This window comes from Pagrus pagrus (genome assembly GCF_965226575.1).
Source record: "Pagrus pagrus genome assembly, chromosome: 5".
NCBI lineage: Eukaryota > Metazoa > Chordata > Actinopteri > Spariformes > Sparidae > Pagrus > Pagrus pagrus.
This window is the reverse complement of record NC_140189.1, coordinates 33,697,802-33,722,308: the sequence shown is the minus strand read 5'-3', so window position 1 is coordinate 33,722,308 and position 24,507 is coordinate 33,697,802. Positions and strand designations below refer to the sequence as shown.

General features: G+C 40.8%; 1 protein-coding gene across 1 annotated transcript; it reads left to right on the top strand.

Moving 5' to 3' along the window:
• Positions 1–804: 804 nt before the first annotated feature.
• On the top strand, positions 805–19,183 carry egf (epidermal growth factor). The gene is made up of 23 exons (XM_084352829.1): positions 805–971; positions 3,721–3,920; positions 4,080–4,261; positions 4,731–4,958; positions 5,053–5,255; positions 5,344–5,457; positions 5,635–5,757; positions 8,282–8,404; positions 9,243–9,368; positions 9,577–9,713; positions 10,064–10,212; positions 10,504–10,608; positions 11,163–11,386; positions 11,587–11,754; positions 12,109–12,252; positions 12,734–12,877; positions 12,974–13,090; positions 13,626–13,748; positions 13,903–14,068; positions 14,849–15,013; positions 16,295–16,397; positions 16,942–17,038; positions 17,111–19,183. Exons 1-23 carry the CDS (start codon positions 845–847, stop codon positions 17,299–17,301), a joined length of 3,459 nt encoding a protein of 1,152 aa, XP_084208955.1. The 5' UTR covers positions 805–844; the 3' UTR covers positions 17,302–19,183.
• The last annotated feature ends 5,324 nt before the right edge of the window (positions 19,184–24,507 follow it).

Below are 24,507 nucleotides of genomic sequence, written 5' to 3'. Positions count from 1 at the left end.
CATTCTACCGATTCGCCCCGGAAGCCAGATGAACTTCAACAGGAGACAGTCTGACACACTGACTTCTCATTCACACACATGACACAACACACAGTGTCTATTGTGTGTGTGGCATGGGTTAATTTCAGTTGTACTGTAAGTGTATGTCATTAATAAATGGTGTTCTAGTTTGAAAATGGGTCCCCAAAGGTCAATTTTGTTCCACTATTAATGAATAAATAAATATTCTAGGGTTGTGTTCAGTCTGATAGCTTCATGTGCAGTGGTCACCCCCCAGTCTGTCTCGCCCAGACACAAAAACTCTGTCTCAAACAGAAACATCCATCCACATTCAGAAGGGACATGGGTCAGGGGGTGGAGTGACGCTCAGATGTTGTTGTTATGTGGGACCTTTCTTTAGCCCAGCCTCATTTCTTGCATATTCCACATTCTGCTTGAGACACTGACTGCAGCTTAAAGAAGATCTTGCTCCAATGCTGGACTAGCATGTGCAAAATTTACCACAGGGGTGTCAGGAATTTCAATCTTTGCTTCCAAAACAGACTGGGGGCCGAAGTGGGGAGTGAGCAAGATCCCACACAGGTTTTTTTTTTTTTGGTTGAACACTGCAGTGGCAGGATCATCCTCTTCAGTCTGGGTACTCCATCTTTTCATTGGGGTACATCTGTCGTTAAGTTGAGATCTTCCGGTATGTAAAGATCCACGGTCTTGGACAAGGATGCCAAAAGTGAACGAGCAAATGTTGCTTCATTTTGGGGAATTCTTGTGTGCCAGCGCTAACAGAGGGAATGCCTGAGAAAAACTGAACAAGTGCTGCTCCCGAGACAGGACGGAGCGCAGGATTATGTTGGCTGCAACGATCACAGCAGCGCTCATCTATTTCATGGTGCAAAGCTCTGGAGCCTTGGCCCTCAGCACAGCATGTTGGGATGAACGCCTATCCCGAGTGGGGAGAAACATTACCTGTGTGGGTAAGTTTCAAATGAAAGTACAGACTGCTGGACACTCTGCTGAATATCCAGTCTGTTTCTTCCATAGACCATGTGTCAGACGTCTACAAATCGTTTTGTTGATTTATTGTGCTCCGCAAAAGAGAGTAGCAAAGATGGAAATCCTAATATAATCAAGAACAGCATATTTTCTGGGTAAAATTGGTACTTTTGATGCAATTATAAAGTAATATGACATTATCACAGGGCAGGTTGGACAGGGAAGTAGAACAGCGTTCAGTATATCTAAACCTAGATGACTTAGTTTGTATGTTTTTTCATTTCAAGACTTTTACGTCAGTGATACAAAATCAAACATTTTCTGAGTTGCTAGATATCCAAATCTGAGCGCACACTTCAATGCCATGAAGCACTGGTACAGTAAGCTGAATTTAACCTCAGCAGAACCTGAACTTAAAATGAAAATTATTATAATTTTGTATCATGAATTAGCATCACTATTCTGTGTCCTCCACAGAGAGGTCAAGGGTCACGGTCAGCTACAGCAGCATGTTACCCTTAGAGGTGGTTTACATCATTTCTTCTCTGCTCACTGAATACTGGACGTCAGTGTAGATGTTGGAGCCATATGTGAAAAGCAGTCGCACAGTCAACTTTAAATATTTTATTTGGAGCAGCACATACTGTGGCATAAGTCCTGACTTTACTAAATACTGTTTTGCTCCTTATGAAAATATATTTATTATTCAAAAGGCATTTTTATCGTTTGGTCTGAAGGTTGTGAAAGTTATTAGAGGCCAAGTGGCGTCAACAGCATTCACACAACATCATTCTGCATATCTGGTTACAGAAACTAGCATTTTCCTCACATGTATTAAGGATTGTCATTAGCGGTGGGTGATAAGGATTTAATCTTCTTGGATATAATTTCACATATTAATATCAATATATGGCAGGATTAACTCAATTGAAAATACTGTACAGCCAAAATGAACAGGTGGGAATGCCTTTCTTTTGCAATTTCAGATAATTAAATACTTGATTCACTGATTAACACAACAAGTCTGTAAATCAACAGTACCTGATCATTTGCAGCAACTTCTACAACAGCCAACTGCAGCCACATACATCAGGTGGTGTTAATGAAGCATTTATGCTCGCTTGGTGTAAACAGTGTGCCAAATTTAATCTCATGCTTTGTCACATTGTTAAACACTTCCTGTCAATACACAATGTTCCTTATTGAGCTCAGATATTCCAACAGGTGATTGTTTTGATGAGCAACAGGATCGTATTGGATGACCTAATGAAATGTCTTCCACAAAGACCTCTCAGACTGCCCTAACAAATTCTACCACCATGTAAATCAGGAAATCAATGTTCAGATTGATCGTGTTGTGCATTGGGAGAACCACTTTTTGTGTCACTTTGCTGGCAGATTAAAAACACACGACTGATTTCCTTTGGTATTTGTGAAATGGGAGAGGTTGGATTGAAATTACTAGTTTTCCCAATAACATCCAATTAACTGAGCACACTGGGCCAAGAATCATGTTGACCACCATGTGAACTTGTCAATTAATGATTCATCGGGATGCCTCCTAGCAACACAGCACCAGTGGCCATCCAGGGAACATACATTTCATTGTGTTGTTTGTCTGGTGTTGCTCATTGTTTTCTTCATTCCACAGAGTTAAGAGTGGTACCCATGGCTGCACATGACAGTGTTATTACCATGACAGACCGGAGCACCTTGTATCAATAGACATCCAGACGGCCAACACATTCGTTTTCACTTAATATCCAAGTTTGTTTAACAGGCTCCTGACTGAATTACATGTATGATGAAATGTGTTCAGTGTTTTCAATGATGGACATGTTAGAAGAGACATTTACTCAAATCCATTTACAAATGTTAAATGCTTCAGCGTTTGACGTCATCCATTACAGAGTATTGTTGGAGTCGCAGGACAGCACAAGAGCGATTTGTTGCTGAGGGATAATGTTTCATCCAGAAGCAGCCGAGTCTGCCTTGAACTTCACCCCATTACAGACATGAATAGGATTCAATCAGAGAATTTGACAAATGACAACTGCAGTGTGTCACAAAGAGGATAAAGCAGCTAATAAAATGTTAAATCCTGCCGTAGATTTCTACCTTCACGCTTCAATAACCTGCGACCTTCAACTGCTCTGCTTTTACACTGGTACACAATTTAAAGATTGAAGATAAATATGCTGCTGTGAAGCAGTCGGTAAAATGGTGGTTGGAAGTCGATTAATCAGTGTACATTAATGTAATCAGTATCTATTTTAGTTATTTTTCAAGTAAAAATGCCAAATATTCTGATTTCAGCTTCTCAAGTGGGAGGATATGGTGCTTTTCTTGATAGTATGTGACAGTTAATGGAATATTTTTGGTTGGATAATACGAGCAAATCGAAGGAAATAATAACCACATTAAATTGCAGCCCTACATATACTGAGTAATTTGACAAAATTAAACCCTGGTACAAACACCTGAGTCGTATAAACAGGTATAAACATTGCATGGATCACTGGAGCATCTAGAAATGACATACAGCTGTAGATTATTTGCCCTTTTAAAACATAAACCCACTAAATACTGGTATGATTGAGGACTATTCCACTACTGAGCACCAAATACTGAGGTATCTTTGTCATTAGATGTTGTCTTTGTAACGACCTGTGCTGTGCCTTTCAAAAGATATATGGAAGATGTGAAGTTTTGTTTTTCTTTGTTGTCAAGTCTCACAGCCCTTCATGATATTCGGCCATGGTAAAGCCATTCATCGGATGGATCTTGACGGGAAGAACCAGAGAAGGCTCGTGGCCGGGGTGGGAAGTTCTGTCCTGCTCGACTTTCACTTCAGAGAAGAGAGAGTTTACTGGGCCGACAAACACACCGGGGTCATCTACAAAGCCTCAGTGAGGGGAGCACACAGACAGGTGATTGTGTAACTGCTCTACAGTCGTCGAGGAGCTTGTAGAGACCAATAACTAATCACCAAAACTCAAATACTGAGTGTGTTTTTCTTTAGATGTGACGTGTGTGCATTGCTCTGAGGTTTGATTAAAAAAACTCTAACTTGAACATTTGTGTTCCAGAAACTGTTCTCGTCTGACAAACACATCTCGGGCCTGGCAGTGGACTGGATCTGGAACAGTGTGTTCTGGACAAGTGGCGAAAAGGGAAAAATCAAGAGAATGGACATAAACGGAAAAAATGAAAGGACTCTTTTAAGACACTTGACCGAGCCAAGTTGTATAACTGTTGACCCCACCAACAGGTACCACATCACGTGCTGTTGGCCTCTTGTTACATGAAGGCAGATTATGTGAGGGGTGAAATGATATTGTGTTTATTAAATGAAAAGCTAAGAGTGAGCAGAGCTGATGGTTCTCATACAGCACCTCACGTCGTTCAGATCACTGGTACTTTGTCTGTGTGTTAGTATAAATGTTTCATCTGCCTCCATCACGGCAGACACAGAGGTGCAAAGTGACACACTGACGGTCACATGCCAGCGACCTCTGCCACAAAGATTTATTGGTCCAGTAAACTGGCAAGTGGATAATGCAGCAGTAAATAATGTGAGGGAAGGATTTATATTCACATTTAATGTTATCTATGATAATAAAATGCCAGGGTATTCATTTGAAATCATTTGCACTGTTTTGTAACTGACACATAAAGCCAGCAAATAACTTTGAACAAAATTAACTGCAAAGGCCCTTTTCTCAATGAAAAAAACGCAGGTTTCTTTTTTGGCTGTCTGGTGGAACGACTCCAAGCATTCAGCGGTCTGATGTGACGGGTCAGAGGAAAACTACACTTATTAAAATCACTGAACAACTAAAGGCGCTGTCGATCGACCGAGAGGAGAAAAGACTGTTCTGGGTTCAGTTCGGTCTGCAGGGAGAAAGTGCCATTGCCTCTTGTGATTACAATGGGAACGTCCTGCACATCATAGATCAGCCACTGCGGTGAGTGTGTCGTTGTACTCCAGTTACTTCTGTATCCTTCTAGTTTCGTTAGTAGTTTTCCTGTAACACACTTGTTTCTGTCTCGTCTGTTCAGGTCTCAGTCACTGGGGATATCAGTCTTTCTGGAGCACTTGTACTACACTGATGCTGCATCTCGAGTAATAAAACAGGTTAATAAGCACAGCGGTGGAGAGACACTGACTGTTAACATCAAACCGATGGCTAAACCTCCACTTGATATCAAGGTTGTACATCCACTCAACCAGCCAATGGTAGACCCCCAGCCATCATCTCCAGGTTACAGCTGAACTTACTTATTCACATTATTTTAGATTCAAATCACAATGTTTTAATAACATATTACCGTTAATTACCTTTCAAACAGGTTGTGATGAACAGAGTGGGAATTGTGTGGATGTTTGCTCCAGTCGAGGCGAACAAGGGACCTGCCAGTGCAGCGAAGGCTTTGCTCTCAGCAGGCAGGGCACTCACTGTGAAGGTATGGAGGCTGTTCAGTCAAGATTTAAATGTATAATCATAAGAAAAAACGTTTTAAAAAGGTTTCTACAATATTGATTGAAGTGATTTCTACGATAGCAAAATCCACATGATAAATAAGAGCATGCACTAACATAACAAAGAGAGGTTTGTCACTGTTTGAGTCTGTGTGGCACAGATGTGAATGAATGTGCCCTCTGGAACCACGGCTGCTCCCTCGGCTGTGAAAACATCCCCGGCTCCTATTTCTGTACCTGCCCTAAAGGATACGCCCTCCTACCGGACAGGAAGACGTGTCAAGGTACACCGGAAACAGATTTGTTATTGTTATCATGCTGATAAGATTTACAATTCAGATCCCATTATAAGTCAATTTCCTATAAAGCCTTAGTTTCAACTGGATACCTGTTCACACCAGCAGAACCATGAACAGATAAAGTTACAGAGCAACAGATCGAGCCTGCAGTGAAGTCATTTAGCAATACTTCTAGTTCTGGTGACAAACCTGTTTCACTTTTAATGATTGAGACAGTAGCATTGGCTCAACTATTGATTAGACCTGGCAGTTTTGTCCTATCTGAAGCTGTATGTTAGGTACCATCTCTGAACCTTCTAGTTTTGTGGCCTCTGGTGTAGCAAATATAGGATAACTTTTATCCAGGCCAAGACTTACACTTCTGTGCACCAGTCATTGTTGACTCTCCAATTAGCATTGTGAGATACAAGAATTAATCTGCATATGATTGCAGATAATTATGTTTAAAAACTAGTAAAAAGCTAAACCTTAGAGGATAGCCTCTGGGTTCAAAGATTGTATTTCAATACTAATCGCACTACAAATAGAAACCAGAACACTTGAAATACCAAAGTCTTGTCCTTTTCCTACAGATTCTGCATTCACACACGCATATATAGAGATTCAGGACTTTATTATAAACTGTAAAATGGACAACTAGGGAAATGTTCTCCTCAATTTCTGTGTTTCTGAAGCTTTTAGGACGAGCTGTGCAGAATCATTGCTCAGCGAAATAAGAAAGAGATTAGAAAAGTGCAGGTTTTATTCAAAAAGTGACAACACTTGCACTTTGTTCAGGTCAGCATAATGAATGTAGCTCTGGTTTCAGATGAGAACCTCTTCCTTTTGTGGTGCTATGAAAGGTGGCATTTGTCCCCCAGACACGACTTTGACCCTACAGAGCCAATAAAGAGGCTGGGTCATATGCTAGACATCCTAGACTAGACACATGCGAGCTGCCAATTATGTGTCAGGCTATTCGGGTCAAAGCGCTGACACTTTGTCACTAAAGGTCCAGTGCTGAGACTGAGGGGCTGTGTGAGGGAGACAGAAGCACGGATGTCATATTAAAGTAGGTAAAAAGGTTGTTTTTAAGAATTTAATTGACTGACTGATCTGTTTACTGGATAATCAGACAGGTTTCTGATAATAATGGTCACTAAAACATGTTGTTCTGTATGTTGTGTGTATCTTTATGGTTTTCCTCATTGGTATATTCCATATAGCTTCTCTACATCAGTCTGCGTCTGCTCGTTCCCCTCTGACATAATGCAGGTCTGTTGTCTGCGAACACAACAATAGATTCTGTCAGTGAGCAGATGCTTCAGACAATCTAATATCTTGGCACTGCAGTCATGAGGGAACGTATAGAAACACTTCATTTAGTTAAACAAACTGCTAAAACCAACATATTTTGTCAAGGACTTGGCAATACTTTTTTTTTTTTTTTTTTTTGATATTTATTTATAGTTCGATTGTGAAAATTGCTGTCTCCTCTTCCAGACACCGTCAAGTCGAAACAGTGATTAACTTTACAACATATTACGACACATTATGAACACATCCTAATCTTCCTTCTCTTCTAATCTCACAGCTATGAGGCCAGTAGAACAGGGATGGCACACAGACACAATAAGATTAAATGGCGAGGTGACATTTGCAATAGGGAACATATCTGGTCAGCAGCTTTGTCTCTCTAAGCCGTTTAGCAGACAACCTTTGCCAAGGTCCAGAAAGAAACAACAAGCATGGGGCCAAGTAGCAGGCGAGACAATAGAGATGACAACAGAGATGACATGGAGGAGGATACAGGCCTGATTTTTGGCTATGATAATATCATTTGAGTTGAATTTAAAAAAACACAAAAAAACACACACAAAAAAACGGCAGCATTAGTATTAATTTATTTTTTCCGATGAAGGGTAGAATTTTTGTATTTCCTCACGTTGTCTTTCATTCTTTTATTATTAAGTGTATTTCCTACATATTTATTTCATAATTCATTTTTCATTTAATGGTCATTGCTGGTGTCTAGTTGGTGAAATGGCATATCTTTTATTTTATCCCCAAAAAACATAAAGCTTGCAATAACTTCCCCCTCTACCTCGAGGGAAGAGTTAACAGTCGGAGGCACAGCAACATACGCTGTAACTATTTCACATCAGATTCATATCTGTACGGTCTGCCTCTGTATCCATCGCCCATAAGAGCAGGAACAGGACGTACCGTCCTCCTGTGAGTTAACATTACATCACCCTCACCACAGTGTGGGCTTTGACTGCATTCTCATCACACTTTCACCTGTTTTGATCGGGTCAGGGCCGACTTCATGAAGGGATTTTAACAGAGAAGGCCGTAAGAAGCTTTCTGTCCATCTGGCTCTGTTTGAATTTACTACCTGCTGTGCCCCAAAATAACATGTCACGTCCCTGTGATCTCCATCTTGTATAATACGATGTTCTTTAATCATTATTGTTCCTTTAATGTTGCAACAGTATTTCAAGAATGTATATTTTCTTTACGCAATCAGAGATCATACCATGTGAAGGCAATATCACAAAGTGCGGCCATGGATGCCTGACGACGGATGAGGGTGCTGTCTGCGTGTGTCCTGAGGGATCTGTGCTACAGGAGAAGGGACAAGCCTGCACCGGTATGATGAGCATCGTACACCTCATCGAGAGTTCATTCTGAAACTAAAATCTAATATTCAGAATTGAATGTAATTGTTTGTGTGTTTAATTCTTATTTAAAAAAAAAAAAAAAACAATACTCATGTTTTCTCATTTGAGGTGTAAGTTATCCATTTGTGGATTTATCTTCTGACACTACAGTTTAAACACTGCAGAGAAAACTGAGCTAGACACTGAATGACAGGCTGAGTTACTGCATCAGTAAGATGAGTCAGATATTTCGTCATTTTGTTCAATTAAGGTTGGGAAATTCTCTCCATTTGCACCATTAAAACACAATGTTGCACTAAAGATAGTTATTTTAGGGCACGAGCTCCTCGTCTGCTATGATGCACTCACATTGAGTTGTTTACAATATGTCACCCAAGGAGGAGCCATCTGGTTGGTTCATCACTCTGCTGGTTTGTTCATGTAGTGCAGATCTGCTCTCAACGAGGGGAAGTTTGGAAACAAAAGTAAGAGGAGCTTAAATAAGACAATCGCTTCAAGTCACTTGAAAATTAGATTCTGGAGATTAATCAGGATCTAAAATCATCAGATCACCCACCACTCGGCATCATAGCGCTCACAAGATCACAAAATCTGCTAACATAACTGAATGACTGAATAATAATCAAAAGATAGGAGGAACAATTAGGAAAGAGCAAGTGTCCTACATTACAGAGTAATTCTGTATTACCATTAATACGATATATAAAGTAGGAATATATCAACATACTTTATAAGGCTGAGTTGTGTTAACTGTGAATAACAGAAGCGTCTCTGTGTAGGTAAGTGTAACAGTTTGTCCTGTTGCAGGCTGCTCGTCTGCAGACAGGGGGGGCTGCAGTCAGATCTGTACTCCTGTCAGCCCTACTAGGTGGCAGTGTGGTTGTCTTCCTGGCTACCAGCTCCACCAAGATGGCAAGCGCTGCATTGCCTCTGGTGAGTCATACTATGGCAAAGCAGTCCGATAAGGCGGATCAGCCCACACATAAACACTCTCCATCCATCTCATCTGACAGGCTTCTTCCTGTTAATCTGTCACACATTCTGTAATTTAAATAACGGTGAAAATAACACGATAAAATGCTAATTTTAACATTTGCAACAGTAAATCTGAAAACAAAATTAAATGTATTGTATCCTTCAGGACCACCACCTCATCTCCTCGTCGCCAACCTAGTGGATGTGCGACAGATTAGTCCTGATGGCTCCGGAGATCAAACTCTTGTGGAAGAGCCCAGAGGAAAAATCATAGCTTTGGACTATGACCCCGTCCAGAACAATGTGAGACGAAAACCCTTTTTATCTTTTACTACCACATTGTTTCAGACTTTTCAATAGAAGCTATTGTAGTAGAATGTGAATAGGTACTGATCTGAGGTCTCTGGAGTCACTGAATGGAGGTAGACCAGATTCAGGTTTTGGTGAAGACACCTAGTGACACCTAGTGGACACAGACTGTAACTTGAAGTCATGTAGAGTTCACCGATGTTTAATGAAAAACTGTATATTCTTTTAAATGGATCTACTTTTATTTTTTATGGTTGCTTTACAGAACACATGAAGTGTTTTGCTACTCATCTATTTCACACAGTGAATTCATTTATTCATCCATTTTTATATGTACTTTGAAGGTGTACTTTGCCAGTACAAGTCAGAAGACAATTGAGCGGGTTGATCTGAACGGTGGGTCCAGAGACGTTCTAGTCTCTGACGGTTTGGACTCTCCAGAAGGACTGGCAATTGACTGGGTCCACCGCAGGATGTACTGGACAGATAAAAGGCATGTGGAGTCTGTAGACAGATGTTGAGGATTGTTCATGAAATGATTGTTTCAGTTATATGCTGGTACTTTGCTGTTTTAGATCACACTCTTTGATCGAGCTTTGGTTCTCTGACCACATCACATTTTGTTCTTCTGTTCTGTTTTTATTAAACCTCAAACAAATCCAGAGGAACAGTTATACGACATGTTTAAAAGTCTACCTGAGCAGCTGCTCGGTTGCTAAACATGATCAGAATCATCATGGTTTTAGTTTTCCTGTTTACACTCCTGTATGTGTTTATCCACCAGCCGGTCAACGGTTGACTGCAGTTCCTTGGCTGGACTGAACAGAGAAACCATTGTAAGCAAAGGGCTGGAAAAACCAAGAGGAATCGCAGTTCATCCTTTGGCAAAGTGAGTGTGGACGACGTGCATACTAACTTCAGAATTTACTTAAAAAACTAACTGCAACTAACCTGGAAGGATTTAATTTGCCATCAGTAAACAGTGGTGCTGCAGGCTGTGATTTATTTCCTCAAACTGAATCTTCAGTGTCTCAATAGCAGCTCCACTGTTTGATTCATGGGGTGTGTGGATGCTCATGGTTCACTGAGCAGAGCGGGTGTGTGCTGAAAGTATAAACTGTTGACCGCTGCTTGAACTGAAAGACAATATAACAATCTACTGCAAGCAACATTGCACTGTAGCTAAGCTGGAGTTGCTTAGTATGGCATCACCTGGACTTCTGGAGTGGTAAATACTCTGCTGACCAGGCTGACAGGAAACACATTTGCTTCTACACTATATAACCATCTTACCTACGACATCTTAACATCTACAACATTTTCACATTCAAAGTTTCTTCACTATAATTGGTAGTTGTGATGAACACACTGGATGCTCTGTGGGATAGATACATCTCCTCTACTTAATTTACAATGCTCTTTATGTTTTCTTTACTATTTGAGGAAGTTGTTCTGGACCGATATCGGTGCCCAGCCTGTTGTGGAAAGTGCCTCGTTGGAAGGGAAAGACCGCGCTGTCATCGCCAGAACCAACCTCGAGTCACCGAGCGGCCTGACCATCGATTTCACAGAGGATCGGCTGTTCTGGTGCGACCAGAGGAGGGGTGTGGTGGAGACCGCTGCCCTGGATGGTTCAGATCGACAGGTCCTGTTAGAGAACCAAGTAGGTGAGGCTTGTGTGACACATATACATGCACTGTGTTGACAACAGGATGGACTATACTTGTCTTGTCATTAAGCAAAAAGTCAAACAAACCCTTAAAAACAATCGTCTCTATGATAATGTGAACACAAGATATACAACAGTTCTCACCTTGAAGCACTTAATGAACTCCAGCCTTCGTTCCCTTCACTCTGATTCATCCAGGGAGACCTTTTGACCTCGCCGTATTCGAGGACCGGTTGTGGATATCGGATCAGGAGCACCAGCAGCTGAGGAGCGTTCACAAGCGGACCGGGAAGAAGCTGCAACGTATCCATGGCAACATGGTCCAACCAGCATCCATTGTGGTGGTTCATCCGCTCGCTAAACCAGGTACAGAGACAGCAGGGATTTATTTCAGGGATCAGTTCGTCCAGAAAATATACACTGAGGGTCGAAAACATGACGACTCTGTCACAAGCATTACTGCTTTTATTGATTATTATTGATAATTTTATTCTGCCCATTTTGATTGTCATCTTTCCACCACATGAGTCAGTACTTACTAAGATGATTATTTACTACGCAAAAACACTGACTGAGCTAATTTTGGCACGATCGTTATAGATGCTGGGAAGCATTTGAGATAAATATTTGCAGGCCAGCAACAACAAAACAAGTTACAAAATCCACCCACACTAACAATCTAGTAAGACTGAGCTTCTAACGGTAATTTTGCATCTTCAGGCGCCAACGTTTGCCTTCACCTGAACGGAGGTTGTGACCAGGTGTGTGATAGCAAACTGGGATTCGCCCACTGCTCCTGTCTGTCACGCTACATCCTATCAGCTGATGGTAAAAGCTGCTCCAACGCTTCAAATGGAACAGCAGGTGATTTATTTGAAGCTTTCTTAATAAACAGGAAATTATGTTATTTTTAAATTTAGGCCTTGTTTTTTTATATACACACATTTTAATGTCTAAATAACTAAACACTACAAAAGCTTTTGGAGTTTCCGTTTTGTTTAACCAGAAACGCTGTTGTACCGCTCTCTTCAAAGCAACCAGACTCCATTGACAAAACAGTCATTTTACCGTGCAGACCACAGAGTCGCTCATCTATAGCCGCCTCGATCAACACGTTTGTTTGTGTTATTGTGTGACTTTGGTGCCTTAACACATTAGTTTGGATGCAAACTAACCTTTCCAAACTTTTTGTACCTACTTTATGTGCTTATTAATCACTAAGACCCCAGAACATGTAAAAACAGAGCTTGGTTTTAAAAATACCAGAATGATCCTTTACACTTCTGTATAAACAGTGACATAAAACTGTGAATGCTCGTGTTCACTATATGACTTCCTTGTGTAGAATCTGGAGACAGTGAATCCGCCGATTTAACGTCTATCAAAAACAAAACACTGAACGATGAGAGCGCACCGCTGACGACACCTGGGCTGTCTGCTGACAAAGCAGAGGCTGGTTTAACTCTCATCACAGATAAAATGGTTTCAGGTAACAGAGCATCATTAATCATTAACAAATCACTGGTACTTCTCTCATTCATTACTATAACTACATGTTATAACACTGTGTTCCCTTCTCCGTCAGACCAGAATGAGTGTTACTCTCATCCCTGTGGTGTAAATGCACAGTGCCTGGTGAATGCTGGCAGCCCAACCTGTCTGTGTCTCGAAGGTTTTACAGGTGATGGACAGTTGTGTGTGGGTGAGTATTTCTGTCTCTGTACTATGAATGTGTAAGGGATGAGGTAACATATCCTGCAGAAAGCTTATAGGATTACATTTGATACAGAGACACTTTGATCTCACTTACTGCAGCAGAGCTTTAAATTGAACATTTTGGCATCGTGACAGCACTGAGACTGGAGCAGAGTGGAGTTTTAGATATAAAAACACTTCACAGAGGCAGAGCTGCTCTGGAAGTAAAGATAATAATATTAATGATAAACATTAATGACAGGAGCTGAAGCCCAAAGTCTCAAAATTAAACTCCAGTTCCAATTATTTCTACCATTATTTCCTTTGCTGACAAGTTTACGTGTTTGTCTATATCAGCAGTCAGCGGTGCCAAAAACAAACTTGTACAATGTACCAGAGAAGTTACAAAGAAGTCGTCTATCATTGTTCTCCTTTAACTGTAACGCTGACGAAAACATTCATTTAGATGAGCTGGTACTCTAAACTCATAAAACCGTGATACTCTTATTACTCTAAAACACGTTCGCCTCCATTTGTTTCAGATATTGATGAGTGTAAACAGGAAACACACAAATGTGACAAAAACGCAGAATGTCGAAACACGTTGGGAAATTATCTCTGCAAGTGCCGGGCTGGATACCACGGCAACGGCAAGACATGTCGAGGTGCGTCTCGATTATTCACCGCAAATACAGTTTCCATCAGTACTGTGACTTTTACAACTGAAGGAACTGGCCATAATGTAAGGTATTAAAAGTAAAAACAAACATACTGTGTATCCATCTTATTTAATGAAATGATATCTGTTATCCTCTCAAGAGTTGGAGAACACAACGCCGTGGCTGACGACCGGTAGCCCTGCTGATGTCACCACCCGCCACCACAACGACACCTCAGTAGAGAGCTGCCCTTCCACGCACGAGTCCTACTGTCTGTACCAGGGCGTCTGCTTCTACTTCCCTGAAATGGAGTCCTACGCTTGCAAGTAAACAACCCCTCTTGTGTAACACCTCAGTGTGACCCCTGACCCTGAAGTTTAACAGTTTACTGCAGCAGTTTAGTTCAGTTAGAAGCTGCGATTCATTCTTTGCAATGATCAGTTGCAGTAACTCAAACTGCAACCAGGAAAACATTTAAATGTTCTCAGGCAGCACTGTGGAATAAAACTGCATCATTAAAGGCCGACATTATTTAAAAGTAATAGATTACCACCTGCACCACACACTGAAGGCCTTCTGGTGTCTTTCTCTTGTATCTGCTCATCTCTCATGTTTTGTGATTGCTACAGCTGACAGGCAGCAGGTGTCACTGTTGTTCCATCATTAAAAGTCAATGCCTCAGGACAAAATGGCTAAACTGTCAAACAGAGGATGTTTGTTCGTTACACATCTGCAGCTTAAAAACATCCTGTGAACAAACAAAGATTTACAATTCAAGTTGGTGTGCAGCAACATTTTACAAATGTGATCTTGAAAGACATAATCACAGCGTGTCCAGCTCCAATCAGTCATGTTCAGGCAGAACATTTGGTCGTAATGTTTTGAAAAGAGATACTCTCTTTTAAAATGTTGTTATATTTATATTTAATGTATCATATGCATGTGACCAACAGGTTAAAATCTATGACGAAAGTATGATCTTACTCGCTCAATAATAGAATCTGACCATTCACCTGGCTGCACAAAATATGTTCTCTTAGGAAATATCATGTTTAACTTCTGGCGAAAAATAACTATAACTTGTGACTCTGTTGTGCCCGTTGCAGTTGTGTGTCGGGCTACGTGGGCGAGCGCTGTCAGTTCAGTGATCTGGAGTGGTGGCAGCTTCAGCAGGCCGAGGAAGAGAAGAGAAGAAACGTGGTCATCGCGGCCTGCATGGTGCTCCTCGTTTCCCTGCTCTCCATCGCTGCATGCGTCACCTACTGCTACGGGTGAGAGTGGAAAATGAAGGCAGTCGTACAAAACGATGCAATGTAAAGTAAATGAAAAGAGGAAGTAAGGAAAAAATGAAAGGCAAAAAGGGTAAAGAGGGAAAGGAACATTGAGAAAAGTTAAAGAGGGGAGAAAGAAGGTTAGAGCCCTTGTGTGAAGATCAGTGTGAGAGCCCTGTTAAGGTCTTAGGCAGGTTTCATAGGCTTTACCACCCTGATACCAAACAAATACTTAAAATAATCTGGGAAAAGTTCTGTTATGTGTGTCTGCACAATCATCAGTGTGTGTGCTGGTGTATAAACATCGCAATAATGATGTATAATACAAGCAGTATTGTGTTCAGTCTTCTGGACACTGGGAGCATGAGGCAGGGCAGATAGCCAGGGAGGAGCTGCTCCAGCAGTGAATGAGCTGACAGCATTTAGAGGTGTCTATCAAACCCAGGGTGGCATGAGCCGTGTAATGTAGGTGTCTCGGCATGACAGCCGGAGGTCGGGGAGCAGATCACACGTGGAACGAATGGCAGCATGCAACCCTGGTTAGCTGAGAGGGGAGCATACGTAAACTACATACTGCCACCCCTCCTCCCTTTTATTTCCACCTGAGCTGTCTCTAAGTAGCTGATTTGTTTTACGGTTGTTTCGCTGGCTTATGGACAAGGCTGCTGGCATCCTTCACTCTTTTGACTCACAAAGCACGACCCTCCCCTCCACCTACCACATCCTAACGTTTGGAGTCTGGGTTCCCCTGTGGAAGCGGCACGCTTTCAATTACATGCTTGGTTTAGCTTGTTCTACAGCAATTACACATAAAAATAGGTCATTTCTCTGCTACAAAATGGAGCCGCTGAGGTATGACCCCAGTGGAAACGCTACATGGCCGCCAATAGCTCTGTCTCAAATTGCCTTCTGCACTTGACTGCAAGTGCACTTATGCAGTTTTTGAGTTTGGTGGTTTAGTCTCCTCTGCAACACACACACACATACACACGTAATATCACACAGTTGACAGCTAAAAAACACAAACTGTCTTTTTAAACTCAAACATGCAAACAAATCCACTAAAAATGTGTGTGAAGGGGAATTATTACACTGCTAACAGGTTATAAAGAGCTAATTTTACCATGTTAAATTTGAGTCCATAAGGCACCACCTCTGTGACTTGATAACCATATAAATGCCGTGTGACTGTGTGATTATTTACATGTTAATTTATGTGCTGAGTGACTTTGAGGACACTTGGGATTTAATGCATGCGTGCTTTGACTGTCCTCCACGCAGAACCAGGAGATTCTTCCACAAACAGCCGTCGGTGGATAATGTGAGTGAGACCAGCGTGACAGATGAGAGCATGTCAGAGTCCACTACGACCAGTGTGCCACGGGTAAGAGCTGTTATCAGTACAGCTTTCATACACTGAACCAGTAATGAAGGTGAACGACTCAGCAGAGCCATAGTTCTGAATCCTGGTGCTGATTGAATAATGTACTCGTCAACTTCTATTCAAATCGATGCAAATTCAGCAAAATGAATAAAACTAAACTTGTCATTTTTAAGGAGCAATAGGCCAACATTATCATTTACTATCATTATTATTTTCATGATTAATTGCTTAGTCTATGAAATGATCAAAATGTCCCAGTGATGTCTTCAAATTGCTAACTGCTAACAGTTCAAAACCAGAAGCAGCAAATCCTCAGATTAAAGGAGCTGAAACAGCAGAAGCAGTTTATCTATTATGAAAATAGGAGGCAGTTAATGTTTGATCAACTAATCAGTTAATCAATGATTCATCAATCGCAGCTCTAATTATCAGGACTACAACCAACAGGGTTTTGTTGAGGACACCATCGCAGCATGTCTGAAGGAGCTGTAGTTGTAAAATGTTGATAGAGACTCATAAACATCTCGACTGTGTGACTCTGCAGTTCTACATGATGGTAGAAAACGGTGTGGAAGGAACAGTCGTCCCTGCCGTGGGCTGTCCCCGGAGAGCCGTCTGTCCATCCTGCTCTTCAGAAACAGGTACTGCAGCTGACAAACACCCGGGCGTTCATCCTTTTACACATTATTCTAAGTTCTGATGTTTTTCTCCAGGTGACAATCCAGTTTCTGAAGAGTCGGGAATAATGTCCCAACACAACAGAGGGTACGAGTGTTCGATGGCGTCTGCTGCGGTCATGGATAACAACCAACCTCCTCTCAATCACTCGCTGTCGTATACGTGTACGACTTTCAAACCACCACCGCTCTCCCAGACTCCCAGTCCAGAGTCCCCTGCTTGTTAGTTTACCAGAGAGGCCGACACTGCTGCACAGCTGAACGCACACATTCTGCATCATCTGGTTGATGTACCAACTGTAAATTCAGAGTTTCATTACAAATCGAAACACTTCACATGTGTAACAAAGCTGTTACCGACCTGTGACATTATTTGCGGCATTTTGAATGAACTCAAATCTGGCTTGCTACTCTGTAGATTTATTAATTCCAGGCTAGTTCATGAGGGATATGGTCAAACACCAGTATCTGGTAGCATTACCCAGAATACATCATGTGGCACACAGAAAGTGATTTAAATTACAAGATGAAAGCAATTTGTGTAACACAGATAAAACACAGAGAACCAAAACAGGAAATAATAAAGACAAGCTGCACCACAAGTAATGCAGAAAAAGGAAACTATAGCTGACACTCAGTTAGGCTGGAGTGTAGAGACTGAATACAAATGTAGTGTATCAGTATTTGGGATGAAACTCTTATTGTAGCTGACACTAACATATATGTCATGTAAAATACATGTGTACAGTTTGACTTTCTTAAAAGAGTTCTCAGTATATTATCATCTTAGCAAGTGTTGTAAAAGTTCATGTAGGCAAAAAATTATATAAATAAACAAATCACATGAATAAACTGAGTTACAAGCGAACAAAGACAAATCTAACTGAATGACTTAGATTACAGACTCGGTACCGGCGGTCGAGATTTCTGTTTGTTCCTGCATGAAGCATTATTACTCATCTAACATAAATACCAGAACTTTAAAAGTCCAGCATGTAGAATTACATCAGACCTGCTGGCACACATGGATTATAAGTCTGCCATGTTGCGTCGCCATATTTCTACAGTAACCCGAACGGACGAATCAAAGACTTTCTCTAAAGACGTTCATGATTTCAGCAGCCACCGCAGGAGACGGTGGGACGAAGCTAATATCATTGGTAGCAATCAGCAACCACACCACTAGAAAAATCCTACGTACTGGGCCTTAAATTCACATTTTATTTTTTAGGCTGAGTCAATTTCTTTATTTATAAAGCTTACATCTACAAATTTGCCCAATGTGTTTATCATGTTTCAGACTTAGTCACCACAAGAACGAGCTTCACTCAGGATGTGGTTGCAATATATAAAAAGAAGTGGACTCTGCAGGGTGTTTGAGAATATTTATATGCATTTCACCCACCGATGAATAAAGTGATTGGGCCACCGTCCCTTAAAGGACTTCACTCATCACATCAGAAGCTCTTTTTGTGCAGCTTTGTCAAATAAAGCAAACAGTGTTTCTTGTGTGAGCACTGACGTGTCCACACACTGAATCTGCTGAATGACCTTTGAGCTACTTTACATTTCATTTAAAAATCAAACATCTGAACATCCTTCGCAAATGGTTTGATTAAACTGGTGCAGGAGGACAAAACATGAAGAGTAACTGCTTGCTTGTGTTATAAAGGGATGCATTTTGTATTGTTGTTTAGAAATCACTTTTCCCATTTGTTCTATATTTCATGGAGTAGTTGTAAGTGAAAGGTTAAGGGGCTTTAAGGGGCTTTAAGGGGTTTTATTGGGAGTGAAACAAGTTGTTGCTCATCTCGCAATCAGCTCAAAATAATGAAATGTGATTTAAACCACATAAAAACTGAAAATGCAACATATGCATCCGTCTGATAATATTTAGGATGACAGCTAGAGTGCCGGTGCATTAACTCAAATCAACTAACTCAACTAACTAACACTGTGATATTGTACACAAACTGTATATTTATTTTTATACAAAGATCTCGGTATGTTTCCTCGTGCCAAAGCTTTAATTACAACTGTGCTGTTAGAAATAAGGTGAGGGTGAACTGAACTGGACTGTTTGCTTTGGAAAGGGAAGGTATATTTCTGTTAGTGGACTGATATTTATTTGGCGAGCAGAAGCAACATACAGGATTTTTGTTTGTTCACACTGTATTCAGCTGTATTCTGTCATTTTCATCACATATGTACTATGACTGGAATTAGAAACATTGCAAGATGCTTGTTATAAAATAATAAAAAATTATATTCACAAAAATAACCGTAACTGTTGTCTTTACTAAATGTTTCCAGTTTTGTAAAATACTCTTTTCTAATGATTTTCATATAATTGAAAGTGTATTTTGGTAATTCCCGGCCCGTCTCTGTCTCGTTACGCCCCATCACACTCTTCCTCGGGGCTCTTTGCTCCATTGATGATGCTTTTCTATCCTCCACCAAATCTAACGCTCTAGTGATGTTGGTACCAGTGCTGCCACCCTCCACCTCCACCTCCACCTCCACCACCCCATCTGTCTATTTCTATTTCTATCTCTTGTCTCTGTCTGCGACTCCGTCTCAAGGTTGACTGGGAATTGTTAATAGAAGGACCCACAGCCTCTGTGCTTCGAGCCACTGGCAGAAAACAAAGCACTCTAACTCAAAAACCATCAGGGGCCACATCGATATTGATTTTCCTGGCAAGACACACTTATCTATATATTGGCCTCCATTAGGGCTAACTGATAGGTTAGGGCACCACTCTGAACAGCAGCAGATCAGACTTCAAGTAAAGATGAAATTGGGCCCAGTGTCAATTTATCTTGTATTATTTCTCAATTGGGGCAACAGGGGGCAATAGAGTCACTGACACTGTACGTAACAGAGGCCTCGAGGGGCCTCCGCTTTGTATCATTTATGAGTTGGTATTGTTTAAAATGGTATTAATAATATAAACTCAGTTACCAGTTTAATAGATACACTTAGCTTAAAACCAGTGCAGTCTAATACGTTTGCAGGAGACATTTAGAGGAGTACTTTTTCCTTCCAACAGTTCAACAAACAAACACAAGTGGCTGAAGTCGTTTCATTCCTTCTCTAATAGCTAGTTTTGTATTTTTTCTGCCAGATGGGGCGAGCTTTGCTTTATCGCTCATGTCTCCATCCCTGCCCGGAGAACAGCTGATGAGGGCTAAAGAGGGAATTAGCTACCCACTCAAAGGCTTTGCTCTGATCCTTCAGGTCAGTATTTGGTCCCCGCAGCTCTTGAGCAGGACAGAGTAACACTAGTTTGCAAGGATTTGGGAAGATTTAAAATCAAAAGAGGGGGGGGGGGGGTCTAATGCATGTACTGGACACTGGACACATGAGCCAGAATCTATGGGTGCACCACAGAGGGGGGAAAGTCCCAAACCAGGAAGCTCCCTCGGCAGTTTTGTCTCCTGAGGGGCAGCTGGAGGAAACATTTTGAGTACATGGATTTAAAGTCTGAAACATGACTTCCCTGAAGTGGCCGCTAGTCCTAACCTAATGACCTCATTACCAAATTTGTACCTCCAGTCACATTGTTATAATATACTTTATCCCATCTGTTGGGGGGGAAAAAAAAACAGGACAGTGAACTAGGGATCCACTGATTATCAGCCTGACCCATTATCAGATGTGATATTCAGCATTTTCTGTCAGATTGCCAATTAAGTAATTCAATTAAAAAATCTTTTCCCAAGTAATAATAATAATAAACCAGACTATTAATAAAATATGAATCTGCAAAGTAACTAGTGACTAAAGTTATCAAATAAATGTAGTGGAGTAAAATGTACAATATTTGCCTCGATGGCATCAAGCTGCAGGAGATGGAAACAAAAAATTGTACTGGAGTAAAGTACTTAGTTACATTCGATCCCTGGTTGATACATTTTGGCACTACAGTTTTCATTTTCACTGCAAACATATATCAGTTCAAAATATTGGTTATCAGTCTCCTTGATTACTAATAAACATGAAATGTACCGGCCCTGTAAACCCATGTGGTTGTTAATCCCTACAGTGAACTCTCAGCTGGAAACCGTGATACAGATCTCAGTCTGTTGGGTTAGTGATGGTGCTTCTGGTAGGATGACCCACCTGCTCTCATTTTCATTAACCCAGAAAAATAGCACACACACGACTTATTCTGAATAAATAAATGACAATGACTTATGAGACACGACAGAATAAAAGCCTGATTTATGCTCAATGAGTCATCGTACTGTAAGATTAGCTGGACTCATTAACCACCTGGAAACCAATATAATTTATTAATACAGCCAAGACAGAAAAATTAAGAAAAATAAGAGAGATAAAAGATATTTATGTTGGAGACGGGTCTGTCTTTGTTCCAGCAGATGGCGACAGTGTTAAAGGTAAACCCCTTCATAGAAGGTCAACCTTTGGAAGCTGTGATAGGTAAAGTATCAGTATTAGTAGAAATAATAACAGCAATCCAACAGAAATGACTGTACCTGACCATGACCTGTAACTCATTATGAGACAGAGTCTTCATATGATGACGTTTTTAAAAGTCTGCAGGGACCGAAGTGCAAACTGCTCACGTCTGACAGGAGTGAACTTTCTTGCATGTAGACTAATAAAACACTGATGTCTGTGTTAGATCGATCACTTCACACTTGGATCAACTTGGTTATGAAGGGGAACGTGCAGTAAAGTAATGCACCTACTGGCAGCGCTGTCAGCACAATAAACTGGACTGCAGCTGTCCATGTTGGGTGGGATTACCTGGGCTTTAACCCTTTTGTGGCACAGATCAGATCTCATCATGGCTGAGTGAAAATCAAATCACATGTAAATCAAATTGAATTCTGACAGAAAATACAGACAGAGCTGTGCAGAATGGTATTTTTGAATTACCCTATTTTAAAACGACATTAAAAAAGTTAAATGCTTTCATTAGTTACAAAAGGATTAAAAAGATTTCTTAAGAAAACATTTTATTTATGATTAAAAGCATGAATTGTGCATAAACTGCTAAAATCACTATAAGAAAGATGGCAGACAGATGACATCAATAGTCATATCATCAGTCAGTTCAATATTAATGTTATTTCACAACCCTGCAGAGAGTCAAACTCATACAGAGACGATGAATCACAGCCACACGTCACCATCACCCACTGCATACTTAAACATCTGAACGAGTCGACTGGTTCATCCTGTTCACCCTGCAGGACACTTATCACTAAAAACAAAGTGACAAAGGCTTAACCTCAGGTCTGTTTACACATCGGCTAATCAATCAAAGTCAAGTTCAACAGTGCACAGATAGACAAGGTTGTTTCTTCTATGTGCAAATATGTTTTAAATGATGCCAGTTTGGTCATAGTCAGTCTGCAGCCGTTGTTTAGTTCTTATATTTGTGGTCAATAGTTTGTTACACAACTGACACATCTTTCAAAAATGCTCAACAGTTCATCAAAATGATCCTTTTTTTAATTAATTTAAAGGCGAACAGTTTCTAGTAATTCACTTCTGTAGATGTGAATCTCTGCTGGCTTTTGTTTTTTCTTGGTTGGACAGACACCAGAACATCTCAAGTTATGCTCACAATGTCATTCTGCAGGACTGTAAATCACACTGAATAAATAGCACATACTGTAACGGTGACATACACACTGTCAAGAGTTTATGGAGTTGCATTGTTCCCTGCAACACACCTGTACAGCTACAGACACCTGTGACTGAAGAGACCTCTTACACAACAAGCATTCTGAATTTTCATAGGTGGAAAAGCTCAGGTTCACCTGCTTTGACTCATTTAAATGTACATGTCTTTTGATAGTGCTTGTTTAAAAACACAGGATACTTCATGACATAATCAGACTATATTGTTGCCATGCAAATTCTCACATTATGTGTGATCTGTAAAATAATAATATACAATGTTTGAGGGAAATATTTGCTCGTATGGCTACAAAGAAACATGTTAATAAGAAGAAAGCCGGGGTAATGCTCCGTTCCGAGTCGTATTTTGTTTTGTTGAATATATAAGTTTCTTTTCCTCTTTAGACATTTCCTCGCAGTGGTTTACATCTTAAAATGCCTGTTCATGATGTCATGGGGACCTTCAGACCGAGGTGAAGTTAGCTTTAGGTTGGATATTGGACAGACATTCACTCTGGAGACATCCAGCGGTGTCTCTTACTCAGTCTCACCCAGTGTTGGCAGCAGAGGACGGTTAGCTGCCTCCCAGAACCTCGCACTGCCAGCTTCCATGTCATGTGACCCAGTGCCTCCAAACTAATGCTGAACTTTACTACTAAATGGGAATAATAAGACACACCTCCTTTTATTAAAATGTACTACTTCTATAATTCTATATTCTATATATTTTTATCACTGTTATTTTGTATCACTACACCAACATAGCAGAGTGGCTGTAGCAAACTGAACATGTTTGTACAGTTTAGAGGCACAATATGGGTGTTTGTTTATTGTCAGGAGAATTATAAAGAAGACACTAAGATTCAAAATATTAAAATAAATTGGAGGGAGCAGTACATTTTAATAAAAACAGGCGTGTCTCATTCAACCAGCATAAGAAGACATTTCTGCATTGAATGTGAGTAAATTGGTCAAATGACCTGGAAGCTATTGGAAACAGCTTGATGTTTTCATAAAAAGACTTTTCTTTAAAATATTCATAAAAAATAGAAGGTGGGAGACCGACTCCTGATTGAGGAGTGGAAGCAGCTTGGGGCAATTCCCTCCCAGCCAATCAGGGTGCGACAACGCCCTCTCGTGAAGGCTTAAAGGAGGTGAGGAATGACACCCAGGTGGCTCTCACCCTCATTCTGGATCTGTCCCTGGTCACTGAGAACCTGATTGCCAGCCAGAAACTCTGCTCTGTTTAGGCCCTGTTGTGTTTTCTTGGAGGCATTTGTTTATTGGTTTATTGTCCAAGTCCAGTAGGTGACATTGAGCGTTTCCTCTAGATTTACATGTTTTTAATTTATATTTTTATGTAGGTTGGGCTGTTGGCCTGTAAGCATTTTACTGCCAACACTGCTACAGGTCAAATGACCTGGAAGGTATTGAAAAGAACAGCCAGTGTTTTCATAGAAAGTGGGGAGGTTCTGGGAGGCAGCTCACCGTCCTCTGCTGCCAACACTGGGTGAAACTGAGTAAGACACACCACTGGGTGTCTCCAGAGTGAATGTCTGTCCAACATCCAACCTAAAACTAACTTCACCTCGGTGATCTTCAGTTGGCATTAGCTAGCTAGCTAACGTTAACCACATTTCACAAAGATAAAAGTGACAACACTTACCTGCAGGTCTTGAAGGTTTCAATAACAATAATTTCTTTTATGTCGCTATATTTATGGGGTTATGTGTTGGGTTTTTCTTTTTGTTTTTTTATTAACCACAGTATGCTAA

Bases quoted from the DNA above. Each gene is read 5' to 3' on its own strand.
- egf (XM_084352829.1), top strand. From the start codon at position 845: ATGTTGGCTGCAACGATCACAGCAGCGCTCATCTATTTCATGGTGCAA. The intron at 8,405-9,242 runs GTATGATGAGCA...GTCCTGTTGCAG, and splicing joins GAAGGGACAAGCCTGCACCG to GCTGCTCGTCTGCAGACAGG. The intron at 12,878-12,973 runs GTAACAGAGCAT...CTTCTCCGTCAG, and splicing joins CACAGATAAAATGGTTTCAG to ACCAGAATGAGTGTTACTCT.